This window comes from Pelobates fuscus, chromosome 2, assembly GCF_036172605.1.
Source record: "Pelobates fuscus isolate aPelFus1 chromosome 2, aPelFus1.pri, whole genome shotgun sequence".
NCBI classification, from domain to species: domain Eukaryota; kingdom Metazoa; phylum Chordata; class Amphibia; order Anura; family Pelobatidae; genus Pelobates; species Pelobates fuscus.
The window spans coordinates 29,186,462-29,199,997 of NC_086318.1; the positions used below are offsets into that span (position 1 = coordinate 29,186,462).

Below are 13,536 nucleotides of genomic sequence, written 5' to 3' on the forward strand. Positions count from 1 at the left end.
ACCTTTTCCTACAGATGAATCTTACCTGTAACAGTAAAAAAGAAAACTCTTAGCACAACTCTTAGACAGTTGAAGCTTCTGTAAAACTCTCCAGAATATCTCCAACCACCTACACTCTGGCTCTTTCCTCTGCAAAAGTAAATTAATTCAATACCCTCATAACCACACTCTCCTGTGAACCCAAATGACTATTTCACACTTTGAATGCTCTCCTTCGCCCTGTTGCTCCCCCTCCTCCTACCATCCTATCCACCTCAAACTTTGCAACTCACTTTACTGAGAAGATGTCTACAATCAGGGAAGAGATCTCTAACCTCTCTCCCTCCCCTTCCAATACATCACACAACCCCACTTCCTCCGCTGTTCTATGCGCATGCGCACCTACTACAACAGAAGAGGTTTCTGCTCTGCTCCGATTCTCCCCCCCCACCAACTGTTCATATACCCTCATATTTCATCTGCACTCTGTCTCTCTCTTTTGCTCTTCTTCTCACTAAAATTTTCAATCTCCCTTTTCCTCCGGTATATTTCCTTCACCCTTCAAGCATGCAACCATAACACCGATTCTGAAAAAGTCCAACCTTGACCCCAATTCTCCATACAACTACTGCTCTATATCGCTACTGCCATTTGCCTCCACGATCCTTGAGAGTTGTGTATGTGAGATTGACAGACTTCCTTGAATCCAACTCTCTGCTTGACCTGCTTCAGTTTGTATTCAGGGCTCGTCACTCTGAAACAGCTGTGAACAAAGTATCCAACGATTTAATCGCTGCTGAATTTTGTGGCCATTACTCTATCCTAATTCTCCTTGATCTTTCTACTGCCTTTGACACTTTTGATAATCAACAGCTTCTTCTCATTCTCCGTAATCTCGGTCTACGTGATATTGCTCTCTCCTGGTGCTCCTCCTACCTCTCCCAGCGCTTTTTCAGTGTTTCTTTCTCTGGCTCTGCCTCTTCTCCCCAACCCCTCTCTGTTCGCATTCACCAAGGTTCTTTCCTTGGTCCCCTACTGTTCTTTATCTATACTGCCTCCCTTGGTAAACTCATCAGCTCCTTTGGCTTCCATTATCATTTATATGCAGATGACACACAAATCTACCTGTCCTCTCCTGATCTCTCTCAGCCTATCTTGACTCCGTGTCTCTGATTGCCTACTTCCAACTGGATGGCTGTTAACTTCCTTAAACTCAACCTGTCCAAAACAGAACTTCTGGTCTTTCCTCCCTCAAGTGTTGCTACTACCTTCCTTGTCTGTCTCCCTCCAAGTCAACAACGCCAACATAACCTCTACCTTGCAGGCTCACTGCCGAGGTGTTCTCTTTGACTCCGACCTCTCCTTCACCCCTAATGTCCATTCAGTCGCCAAATAATACCACTTCTATCTAAAAAAATATAGCTCGCATCCACCCTTATTTAACACCAGATGCGGCTAAGGTGCCGGTCCATGCCATTGTTCTTTCTCGCATTGACTACTGCAATCCCCTTAACAGTGGTCTTAAGTGTTCCTAGATTGCACCACTGCAATCTTTAATGAATACGGCCACATGGCTCATTTTCCTGTCTGCCTTCAACTCCCACGCTTCCCTCCTCTGTCAGTCCCTACATTGGCTTCCAGTTAGATATAGGGCTCAAATAATGCTGCTCCAAACTACCTATCATCCCTAATACAGAAATATGTCTTGTTGAGGCCCCTGCGCTCTGCCAAAGACCTACGCCTATCCTCTGTCCATACTCCCACATCTGATGTTTGCCTCCAAGCCTTCTCCAGGACTGCACCTTTTCTGTGGAACACCCTTCCCTTCTCAGTTACACTTTCACCCAGTCTCCACTCCTTCAAAAAATCTTTGAAAACACACTTCTTCAATAAAGCATATAATGCAAACCTGTTAGCGGGTTTTCTTCCTCCTCCCTCATGACTCCTCTCCTGCAACTATAAAAAATAACCTACTATGTTCTCAATGAATACTTTTCTAGCAACCTATTTCATTACCCCTACTTATACTCTTTGAGTCACTATACCCACTCCCTCTAGCATGTGAGCTCATTAAGCAGGGCCCATAACCCCTCTTTTCCTGTGCGTTCATTTGTCTGGTTACAGTTATGTGTCTGTTAGTCCACCCATTGTACAGCACTGCGGAACTTGTTGGCTATTTATAAATATTAAAATAATAATAATAAAAAATAAATAAATATATATATATGTGTGTGTGTGTGTGTATATATATATATATATATATATATATATATATATATTCATTCAAGAAGGAAAATTCACATCACCTATATCCTAGAGTGGGGATCATACCACTTCACACGCTGTTTCTGGAGTCAAGATTTGGGCTCCATAATATGTGAGTGCACACCTTTCAATATTCCTACCCTTGCTTACTAGCTCAACATACTACACTATATATTTGTATTTGTTTTTTTTTATATTTCTATGAGGATGCTTACTGCTACAAGGACTACCTGAAGATACTGCACCACACTATATCCACAGGCGGTAATTATTCCAACCAAGCGTTCAAGTCGGAGCTGTATTAAAGCTCCATAAAAGTGTGAGTTCACAATTGTATTTATCCATACTCTATTGAGATGTTTTTAACCTGCTGCACTATCAATCCTTTTTGTTTTTCCCTTTTTGTCATTATATACACTTCCTAAGGGACATTACAGGTGCTTCATCTTCGTTTTCAGTTATACCAAAAATTATATCAATAAACAACAAAATATCAAAATAAAAACAATTATAATTTTTTTTATAATATAATAATATTTTAAAAGTTAATCCAACAATATTAAATTGATGCCAATGTTGTAAACAAGCACATAGAATATCTAATGGAGGTTAAATCATGTCCAGGCTGGATTAATTATGTGATGACCATTTGTACATTCATCAAGAGTTCCTTGATCAGTGAAGTACCCATCCACACATCAATTGACACAATATTAAATGATCAATTTTAGTGTTAATGTATGTCTTGAATTATATTTTTAATCTGCAGTTGACGTTGGAAGCAGTTTCACCACTGATGATTCATTTGTGATGTCGCCATATTTTCCCAATCAGTATCTCAGTAATATAGATGCTATTAATACCATAATAGCACCATCTGGTAAAAAGGTAAGATAATATTAAGGGTACTAAGCTCCACCTATACTTTTTAATGGGACACTGTAGACATTATAACCATTTCATCTCAATAAATGCTTCTTTTTGGCCAAGCAGAAGAGAGGGGATGGGTTGCTGTAGACTCTTGTTTATTATTATTATTATTATTATTATTATGATATTTATATAGCGCCATCAAATTCCGCAGCGCTTTACAATGGGTGGACGAACAGACATGTAGTTGTAACCAGACAAGTTGGACACACAGGAACAGAGGGATTGAGGGCCCTGCTCAATGAGCTTACATGCTAGAGGGATTGGGGTAAAATGACACAAAAAGGTAAGGATAGTATTAGACTAGTGACAGTTGCAGAAGAGGAATCAGTCAGGAGCTATATAACAGTTTAATTGATACACTTTTATGAAGAAGTGATTTTTTGAAGGAGTGGAGACTGGGTGAGCATCTAACAGAGGAGGGAAGCGAGTTCCACAGGAATGGTGCAGCCCTCGAGAAATCTTGAAGGCGAGCATCAGAGGTGGGAGTATGGACAGAAGATAGACGTAAGTGTTCAGCAGATCATAAGGGCCTAGATGGGACATTGAAAAAGTTTGGCTGGCAAAGTAATATTTTAAACAACTTGGAGGTCTGTACCTACAAAAACCTTCAGTAATGCGATGTATATGTTGGGGAAAGAAAAGAGGGGGGGTAGCAGAAAAAGAAGGGCTCCCTTATATCTTTTCTATTGGTGCTCTTGCAAAATAATCAACTGACATCTGTCTTTATTGAACTTTCATTTGTTGCAAGATATCACCAATTGAGAGTCTACCCTGATGGGCAGGCGCAAAAATTCCCATAAAAGTACTAGGGCAGTGGCCAATGAGTAACTCCTTGGTGTGAGTAATATCGGGAGGGAAGTATAGATTAGAGGGCTGTAAAAAAGGCTCCTCTAATATTTGGAAAGGAAAAAAGCTATGTGCTAGTTCCTCATCTCCTCCAAAACACCTTCAAGGGTGTTCTAATCTGTAGCTCAAACTGCAAAGTAAAGTTACCCATAAATATGAGTTGTGTCCAGATAGGAGGTATGAATCAGAGGACTGCTCCTTCAATATCTTTAAAAAGAGAAGGCTATTCGCTAGTCCCTAGTATCCCCCAAACACCTTCAAGGGTGTTCTAATCTGAGACTCAATCTACACAGAGCAGATACTGCCTAGTATGCCATCACATTCGCTGTAGGAATGGCACTGTACAAGTGAAAAAAATGCTTAACCTAAGGGGGTTTAAATACCCATCGTGAGTGAAGTGGAGTGTCCCTAAAGTGAAAAAAACAGCAAGTGCTGAAAAGAAAGTGACGAGCTGAACGCCTGACGCGCGTTTCGGTGTATGGCAACACCTTCGTCAGGGGCTGAGCCTGACACTCCACTTCACTCACGATCTAAAATCTCTGCTATTTTATTGAGGCTGACAATAAGGGCCGGTAAACCAAGTAGTGACTTTTCGACGGCCTCAAGAAAAATCTAATGACAACAAAATTAAAAAGGTCATATACTTAAGGGCTATATACTCACTAATTGCTAACTGATGCATATCTCTATTTTATCGGCACTATTCTTATTGCCATAGTGGAAAATAAGAGACTTAAATTCTCCGTCATCTTATTTATACCGATAACAAAGGCCGGTTAACTAACCAGTGATTGCATCTAAGGTCTCAAGAAAAGACCACGCCAACAAGTAAAAAGGTTACATATTCAAACTAAAGGAAGATCCCCACTTGTGGCATAATTATATCTTCCAATTACACTATCCTCATCGCCTAAGCGGAAAACTCGAGACGCTAAATATTACCTAGTTGATTAAAACCACACAAGGGCCGGTCAACTAAGTAGTGATTTCATCATGGCCTCAAGAAAAACTCAAGACAACAAAACCGCCGGAAAGAAGGATAAAAAAGACTTACACCAAGACAGATCAATGTCTACATATTTTTCCCCACATCAGCAGAAAGACAATGCAAAAAATAATATACACAACCTAGAGGAATCACTGAATAATGCGGGGAATACTACGATTGAAGATCATAAGGATAATAAAGATCTGATCACAGCTTCACAACTACAAGATCGCCTAAGCGCTAACCTGTCTGAAATTAAGAACATATTAAAAAGCAGTATTGCTGAAATCAAATTCGAAATTAAACAGGAAATCCACGTACTTATGGCAAGATTCCAAAACTTTGAAGAACAAATAGTCAAAATTGATTCTCATATTCAGTCTCTCAGAGACGAAAATATACAAATGAATCAAAAAATTCAAGAACTGGAGCTGAAAGTAAACGACATGGAAGATAGAAGTAGACGCAATAATCTGAGGTTCAGAAACTTTCCAGAAACAGGACCGCAGGAAAATTTAAAACAGATTTTATACCAATATTTTCAAGCCATGAATATACCCATCTGTGAATCTGACAATATTATACAACGATGTCATAGGATGTTTAAGCCCCAAGCAATACAGACAGACATACCTAGAGACATTATCGTTTCGTTTATTTCATCGGAATTTAAGGATAGAGTACTTCGGCTCGCAAGATCAAATACCACAACTACTGGTCAATTTGAGAAGATCCAGGTTTATCAAGACCTATCATTCGCGACTAGAATGAAAAGAAAATCTTTCTATCCTTCTACACTAATTCTCAGAAAATTGGACATTAGATATAAATGGCTATTTCCAGTAAAAATAGCCTTCACTTTTGAAGGCATTAGAGAGACATTTGACTCGAATATAAAACTTATACAATGGTTAAAACTAAAGAATCTGATAACTGAATAGGAATATATAGTGCCTCGTTGGGGGCTTAGGACGTTCCTTTCTTTTTTTTTTTTTTTTTTTTTTTTTTTCTCCTTGACAATTCTTCTTGTTATAGACATTAGAGAAATAACACATGTATACACACTACACAACTTAGGATAAATCTTATTATTCTCTCCACTGTTGATCGATGTAGTGACACTCTTAACACTTTGTAACCCCACACTTATATTCAGGGTAATTTTTTCTGATTTATTAATAAGTGTAAGACTTATACACTATTTACACATTGACATTTTAATTTTATATAGATTTGGCAAACACATGGAATATAAAAAATATGCCCATCACTTGAGATAAACACTAAAATATCGCTTAAAAAGAAAGAAAGGGAAAAAAGAAAGAAAAGAAAAGAAAAAGGGAAAGGGAAAGGGGAAGGAAAAGGGAAGGAAAAGGAAGAAGAAAAAAAGAAAAAAGAGGGAAGGAGGAAAACGGTAAGGAACTAGAGATAGAGAAACGGGAAAGGATCACTACTACTTCACAATTTTATCCCTATATATAGAATATACTCTTGTGGTCTTTTACCACTGTATGATAATATATGCTACGCACATATTCTTACCTTCAAGTCCTCTGATAAACCTGATAATACACACTTATAAATCACAAATTCAATTCTCAGAGGATATATATTATACTACCCTTTAAAAATAATTATCTAATTTATTTTTTTTATTAATAAGGTTATTACCTACTTATAAATATCGAATGAATTTTTTATTTTTTTTTCTCTTTCTCCTCTCAGATACCTCCCCCCTCTATATGTAGTTTTGCTACATTTACTCCGGAGACCCTATGGGCTCCATAGGATGGGGTAGAAATTTCTACCTAAGGTATGTAATATTTCCGGATGGGGTCAGACCTTCATCGGCCTGCCCTTCCCGAAAATTAGGAATGAATGGATGTGCGTATGTTAACCAGACTGATACGATAGATCACCTAAACAATGAAGAATACTAGCTTTGAGAGTACTGAGTTCAAATGTGCAGGGTTTAAATACGAATAATAAGAGAAATAGGCTATATCATGCTTTAATTCAAGATAAAATTCAAATAGCCTTTATTCAAGAGTCTCATTGGCTTAAAAATTCTAGACAAAGCTGGGGAGGAGACTTATACTCAAAAATCATACATGCGTCCATGACAGATAGAAAAAAAAGGGGTGTTGCAATTATTTTTAGGAACGATCTTAAAGTGGAAGTGATTCATTGTGATCTGGATAAAGAGGCTAGATATATTATTTTGGTGTGCAATATCGATAACAAGTTATATACGCTGGTGAATTTGTATCTACCTAATGTAGACCCAATGACTACTTTTTCCCAATTAATGATCAAGGTAGAAAAAATTTCTAAGGGCATACTGGTTATAGCTGGAGATTTTAATTGTGTATTAAATCCTACCTTGGACAAACAATCCCACGTGCTGATTAACACAGACAAAAAAATACATAAACAAGCAAAAAGATTTAGTAATATATGTAAATTATATAATCTCTGTGACCCATGGCGTATTTATAATCCGTACGAGAGAGATTATACTCATTATTCAAATGTGCATGGATCATTCTCAAGGATAGACTTATGTTTAACCAATCCAAATTCTTTAAAAACTATTCACACAGTAAGGATCAAGCAAAATCCGTGGGCAGATCATAGCCTCATTATTATGGAAATAGGTATCGCTCCCCATCCGGGAATATCCTCGTGGAGACTCAATAATTTACTAATTGAAAATGAGAAGAATAGAAATGACCTAGAGTCTCTAATAACCCATTTTTTTGAGGAGAATTGCCCTCAGGACACCTCTTGCTCGACTAATTGGTGTACACAAAAAGCAGTAACAAGAGGTTATCTGATTAAAATGGGACATATCTTTAGAAAAAATAATGGACAATCTTTGGCCGATTTATATATTGAATTTTACAGGATCTCCAACTTAAATAAACAAAAATCCTCAGAGGAACTAAGAGCTTCATTAAAACAAATACAAAATTTAATTAATTTTAAAGAAGAACAAAGAATTCAAATCAATATAAACAAATTAAAAGTGAACTATTATCACATGGGAAATAGAGCCTCTAAAAATCTTACAAAGAGATTACAAATTCACCAAGCCAGAAATAGAGTGGAAAAACTAATAGATGGAAACAGTACCTATACAACTCCAACTCAAATAGGAGAAAAATTTAATCAGTATTATAGACAGTTATATAATCTCAATGATACTCCTCAAAAAACTGAAATTTTAAAATATCTTGGAAACATTCAGATTCCAAAAATTTCTCCTGCAGAATTAGTGTTCCTTAATTTACCATTTACACATGCAGAAGTTCAACAACATATTGAAAAACTATCTTGGAATAAAACCCCTGGCCCTGATGGCTTTACAAATGCTTTTTACAAATATATGATGCCATTATTGGTTACTCCCTTAACTGATTTGTTTAATGAGATCATTGAAAAAAAATCAGCACCTAAAGAACTACTCCAATCCAATATAATTCCTATTTTAAAGCCTAAAAAAGATCCTAATGATCCAAAAAATTACAGACCCATCGCCTTAATAAATGTTGACATGAAGATCTACTCTGCAATTATAGCGACCAGAATGAAAACGGTTATTGACAAATTGATTCATCGAGATCAAATTGGGTTTGTGCCAGGTCGTATGTCCTCAAATAACACTAGAAGAATAATAGACATATTGGATATCGCTAATAGATCCAATATCCCCCTCCTGACCCTGTCTCTAGACGCTGAGAAAGCGTTTGACAGGGTCGGGTGGGGATACCTTAGGGAGACACTGATTGCGTTTGGTTTCCAGGGCAGAATTTGTAATGCAATTATGGCACTGTATTCCAACCCCTCAGCTAGGACAGTGGGCCCTAACATTTTAGCTGGATGGTTCCCACTTCGAAATGGTACCAGACAGGGATGCCCACTTTCCCCACTTTTATATATTTTAACTCTGGAACCTTTGGCTATCGCTATAAGGAATAATTATAATATTAAAGGATTCCCCATTGCGCACACCGAATTAAAAATATCGCTATATGCGGATGACGCATTGATATCACTGACCTCACCAGAATCATCTTTGCCTTTTTTAATGCAAGAAATAGAATCTTACAGTTCGATTTCCAATTTCAAGCTTAATATTTCGAAATCCACCGCCCTGCATACCAATTTATCACAGAATGTGGTTAAGAGAATATCGGATATATATAATTTCATCTGGTCCAATAAGGAAATAGAATATCTAGGGATCACTATATCAACAGATATTGAGCATATAATGGAAATTAATATTCTTAGAATGATTAAAGAAATGAATTATAAATTACAAAAGTGGAAAAATTTAGAGACTACTTGGATTGGAAGAATTAATATTATAAATTCATATATATTGCCAAAGTGGTCTTACTTATTCTCCATGGTACCCTTGAAAACTCCAAGGTCGTGGTTAAATATGATTCAATCATATTTTTCCAAGTTCATATGGAAAAACAAATAACGAGAATTAGTTCTAAAATCTTATCTAAAAGAATAACGAATGGGGGCTTAAATTTTCCTAATATTATCACCACTTATTATGCAAATATGATAAGACATATATTCTGTCTTCAAGACCCACAATTTTTTGATGAACCCTGGCATATTTTAGAGTCACAAGTTGTGATGCCCAATAAATTGGAACTCTTGATATGGAAGGAACTACTGGGTAAATCCCAATTTTTTACACAGATTGAATCATGTATACTCAGCCAATCGTTAAACACTTGGCAAGAGATTAAAAAATTGTTGGGATATGTAAACAAGATACCAAAGACTTGTTCTATAGCGGTAATTGAGCAGAATGTAACTGACTTATCCTTGAATATTTGGCATGAACACGGAATAGACACTGTTTCCGATATTATGAGTGAAAATAGATTGATATCATTTCAACACATTGTAGATTCCTATAAATTACCATCTAGAGAAATCTTCACCTATTTAAGGATTAAACATTACTTACACTCCTCTATTATTGAGAAAAAATCTATAATTTCTAATCAATTGGAAATCATATTTTGTAATAGATCCAAGAAAAGAGTCACATCATTGGCGAATGTCTTGTTAAAAGAAATGGGTCAGACACCTTTAAAAATTATTGATTACTGGGAAAAAGAATTAGACATATCAATATCAGAAAAACAATGGTGTACATCTATCTCTTACTTAACAAAATATATACATGGTATAAATCTGGTAGAATGCCATTTTAAGTTAATATATAAATGGTACTATACTCCATCTAGACTATCAAAGATGTACCCCCATTTACAGAATATATGTTGGAGGTGTGGGTCGTCGGCTGGGACATATATACATACCTGGTGGGAATGTCCGATAAGACTATAATATTTAAATTGTCTAAAGGAACAACCAGAGATAGTTATGTATATCAATTTATATCAATGCTAAATAATACAGGACTCAATGTTGCTCATCTTAAACAATAAGGCTATATCAGGACAAAACATCTGTGATCTGAATACGATGTAAACTCAAACTTAAATCCACAAATGTTATTGAAATGTTTAATGAATATCATTTAATACACTGGCTGACTGTACAAAATAAAACTATGAAATAAAGATGATTAAAACAAAAAAGAAAAGTAGCCGGAACATTACAGAGTCCAAATGGCATAACCAAATATTCAAACAGGTCATATCTAGTACGGAAAGCCATCTTCCATTCATCATCCTTTTTTATCCTAATTAAGTTATAAGCTCCTCGGAGATCAAGTTTAGTAAAAATAGTTGCCGTGCGTAATCTTTCAATTAGTTCAGAAATTAAAGGTAGAGGGTAGCGTTTTTCTACTGTTATTTTATTTAAAGCACGGTAATCAATTATAGGACGTATAGTTTAATCTTTGTTTCTTACAAAAAAGATCCCTGAGGCAGCAGGAGATGTAGAAGGTCATATGAATCCTTTACGGAGATTTTCATCACGGTACTCTTTAAGAATTCCCAATTCTTTTTTCAGAAAGTGGATAGATGTGACCAAAGGGAATAGGAGCACCAGGAATAAGATCAATAGGACAATCATAAATTCTATGAGGAGGGAGAATTTCAGCTTCTTTTTTACTAAACACATCGGAATAATCTGAGTATTGTTCTGGTATTGGTGTTTCTTGACTTAATTGAAGTATAGGAATCTGTGGGAGACAATTATCCTTACAATATTCTGAGTCAAAGGTGAGAGAGAAGGGAGTCAAATGAATGAAGGGGTTATGAGTTTGTAACCAGTTGATTCCTAAGATGATTGGAAAAAGAGGAGATTTTATTATATCAAAAACAAGAAATTCTGAATGGTTATTATTGACAATTGTCCTGATAGGAATTGTTTCATTTTTTATAGGACCAGAGGGAATTAAAGATCCATCAATAACTCTGATGGAGACAAAAGATGCTTTTTTCATAAAAGGAATGTTATTGGTTTCAACAAACGAAGAATCTATGAATATCCCTGTAGCTCCAGAATCAATAATAGCTTCAGTTTTGATTCTTTCTTTGTCCCATTGTAAAATGAAAGGTACAGCAAACTGATGAGAACAGGAAGAGGGAAGAGTTTTCAGTATTGAGGTATTAATTTTAAGCTTTCCTTCCTTAGCGTGTTTTAGAAGAGGACATTCTTGTAAAAGATGTTCCTTAGAAGCACAGTACATACAGAGATTTAATTTTTTTCTTCTTGTTTTTTCTTCAATAGATAAAGGTCCCCTGATAAACCCAACTTCCATAGCTTCACTTGGTAGCAAGGGTTTATTAGACATGCGCAAAGGTGGATTGTTTTTTTTCCAAAATGAATTAGAGAGAGCCTTTTCAGCTTTTCGTTCTCTGATTCTTCTATCTATACTGATAGAGAGTTGAATTACTGTATCAAGCGTTGGGGGAAGAATGGTTCTAGATAATTCATCTTTAATTGTTTCAGACAATCCTAAACGGAACTGATTACGTAGCGCTATATCATTCCGTTGGGTTTCTGAAGCCCATCTTTTAAATTCAGCTATATAATCCTTCACAGGAGGATTTCTTTGTTGTAATAATCTAATAGTAATTTCAGCAGTAGTTTGTTTATTAAGGTCCTCATATAGTAGTGACATTGCTTCAACAAAATTATCCAAAGAATCCAAAATAGGATCTTCATTTTCCAGAAATGTATGTGCCCAGGACATGGGTTCACCCCTTAAATAGGAAATCATTGAACAGACTTTAATCCTGTCTGTGGGGTATGCCCTAGGTTTGAGAGTAAACAACAATTTGCATGAATTCAAAAATTCTCTATATTTAGAGCGATCTCCATAAAATTTTTAAGGATTGCAGACAGCAGGGTCACTTGAAGAATGTGTAACTTTATTTTGCATTTCTCTAATATAAGAAAGAAGTCTCTCATTAGCAATTTGCAAATCCTGCATGCCTTGTGTGAGTATTTCAACTCTATGGGTTAATGAGGTAATTTGGGAATTCACTTCTACTGGTTCAATTTTTTGGCTTGGTTATTCTGTTACACTACTAGGGGTGATTTGGATTGGAACTCAACTGCAGCTTGTAATCTCCCTAATTACAATAGTGAAGAAATGGAGAATCCTTAAGTATCAATAATGTAGCTTTAAGAAAAGAGAGAATCACTGGTAACTTGATTCAACCAAAGTTTTAATAAGTGTTAAACTTAAATGAATTATATTTAGGCAATAATCCAATAAGAAGAAGTGCAAGTAATCTACAACACAAAGTTCATTATTAAGTATTTCTTCAGAGATGCATTAAGTAACATTAGTTCATGAGAATAATCTTCAATAGGAACAATAATCAAGTAGCTAAGAATATTTGCAAAGCAAAAAACAGTTCATAGTGAATAAGCATGATGGGAGTTGTCCTTCATGAGATTAGTAACTTGAAGCACTGAATGTAATTGCAAAGCAAGAAACAGTTCATAGTGAATAAGCATGATGGGAGTTGTCCTTCATGAGATTAGTAACTTTTAGCAATGAAGATTTGAGTAAGCAAGCATTAGTTCATTAATAAATGATATTGCAGACAATTAGCTGAAATATATACTTAAGGTTAATATGGGTAGTCCTCCAATAGTTCAGAGATATGGTCCACTTGTAAAGTAGCAAAGTATCCGTTCTCCAGTAATCCTTTATGGCATGCAGCAATCCTTGCATTTGCTCAAAGGCTGGAACGGCTTGTCTGAGCTTGTGGAGAGGTAAGTCTGGTGGAAGTAGCTCCCAGTAGCTGAGCCTGTGGAGCCCGCGGTCTCGCGGAGGCAGCTCACATGTTAGCTCACACAATCAATCACCAAGCACCCTCTCTCTGGCCCAGTCTCCCTAAATACCATCAGAGCTGTGTCAGAGGAGGGGCAGGGTCCGGCTCCTCACCGCTGAGTCCCGAACCCGGAAATGTTACTCCATGACAAAGAGTCGTAGTATAGCCTTGAAGCTTGTTTATGCATTATTGTTATTGTAATTCGTCTGGGAAAAAATGGTGCAAACA

At 36.4% G+C, this 13,536-nt stretch overlaps 1 protein-coding gene across 1 annotated transcript in view; it reads left to right on the forward strand.

Annotated features, from left to right (window-relative positions):
* The window catches only part of LOC134586498 (hatching enzyme 1.2-like), a 505,730-nt gene that overhangs the window by 413,975 nt on the left and 78,219 nt on the right, over positions 1-13,536 (forward strand). Inside the window, exon 11 of the mRNA XM_063442042.1 lies at positions 3,014-3,132. Coding sequence (XP_063298112.1) covers positions 3,014-3,132 — 119 coding nt within the window. The remainder of the gene's footprint in view (positions 1-3,013; positions 3,133-13,536) is intronic.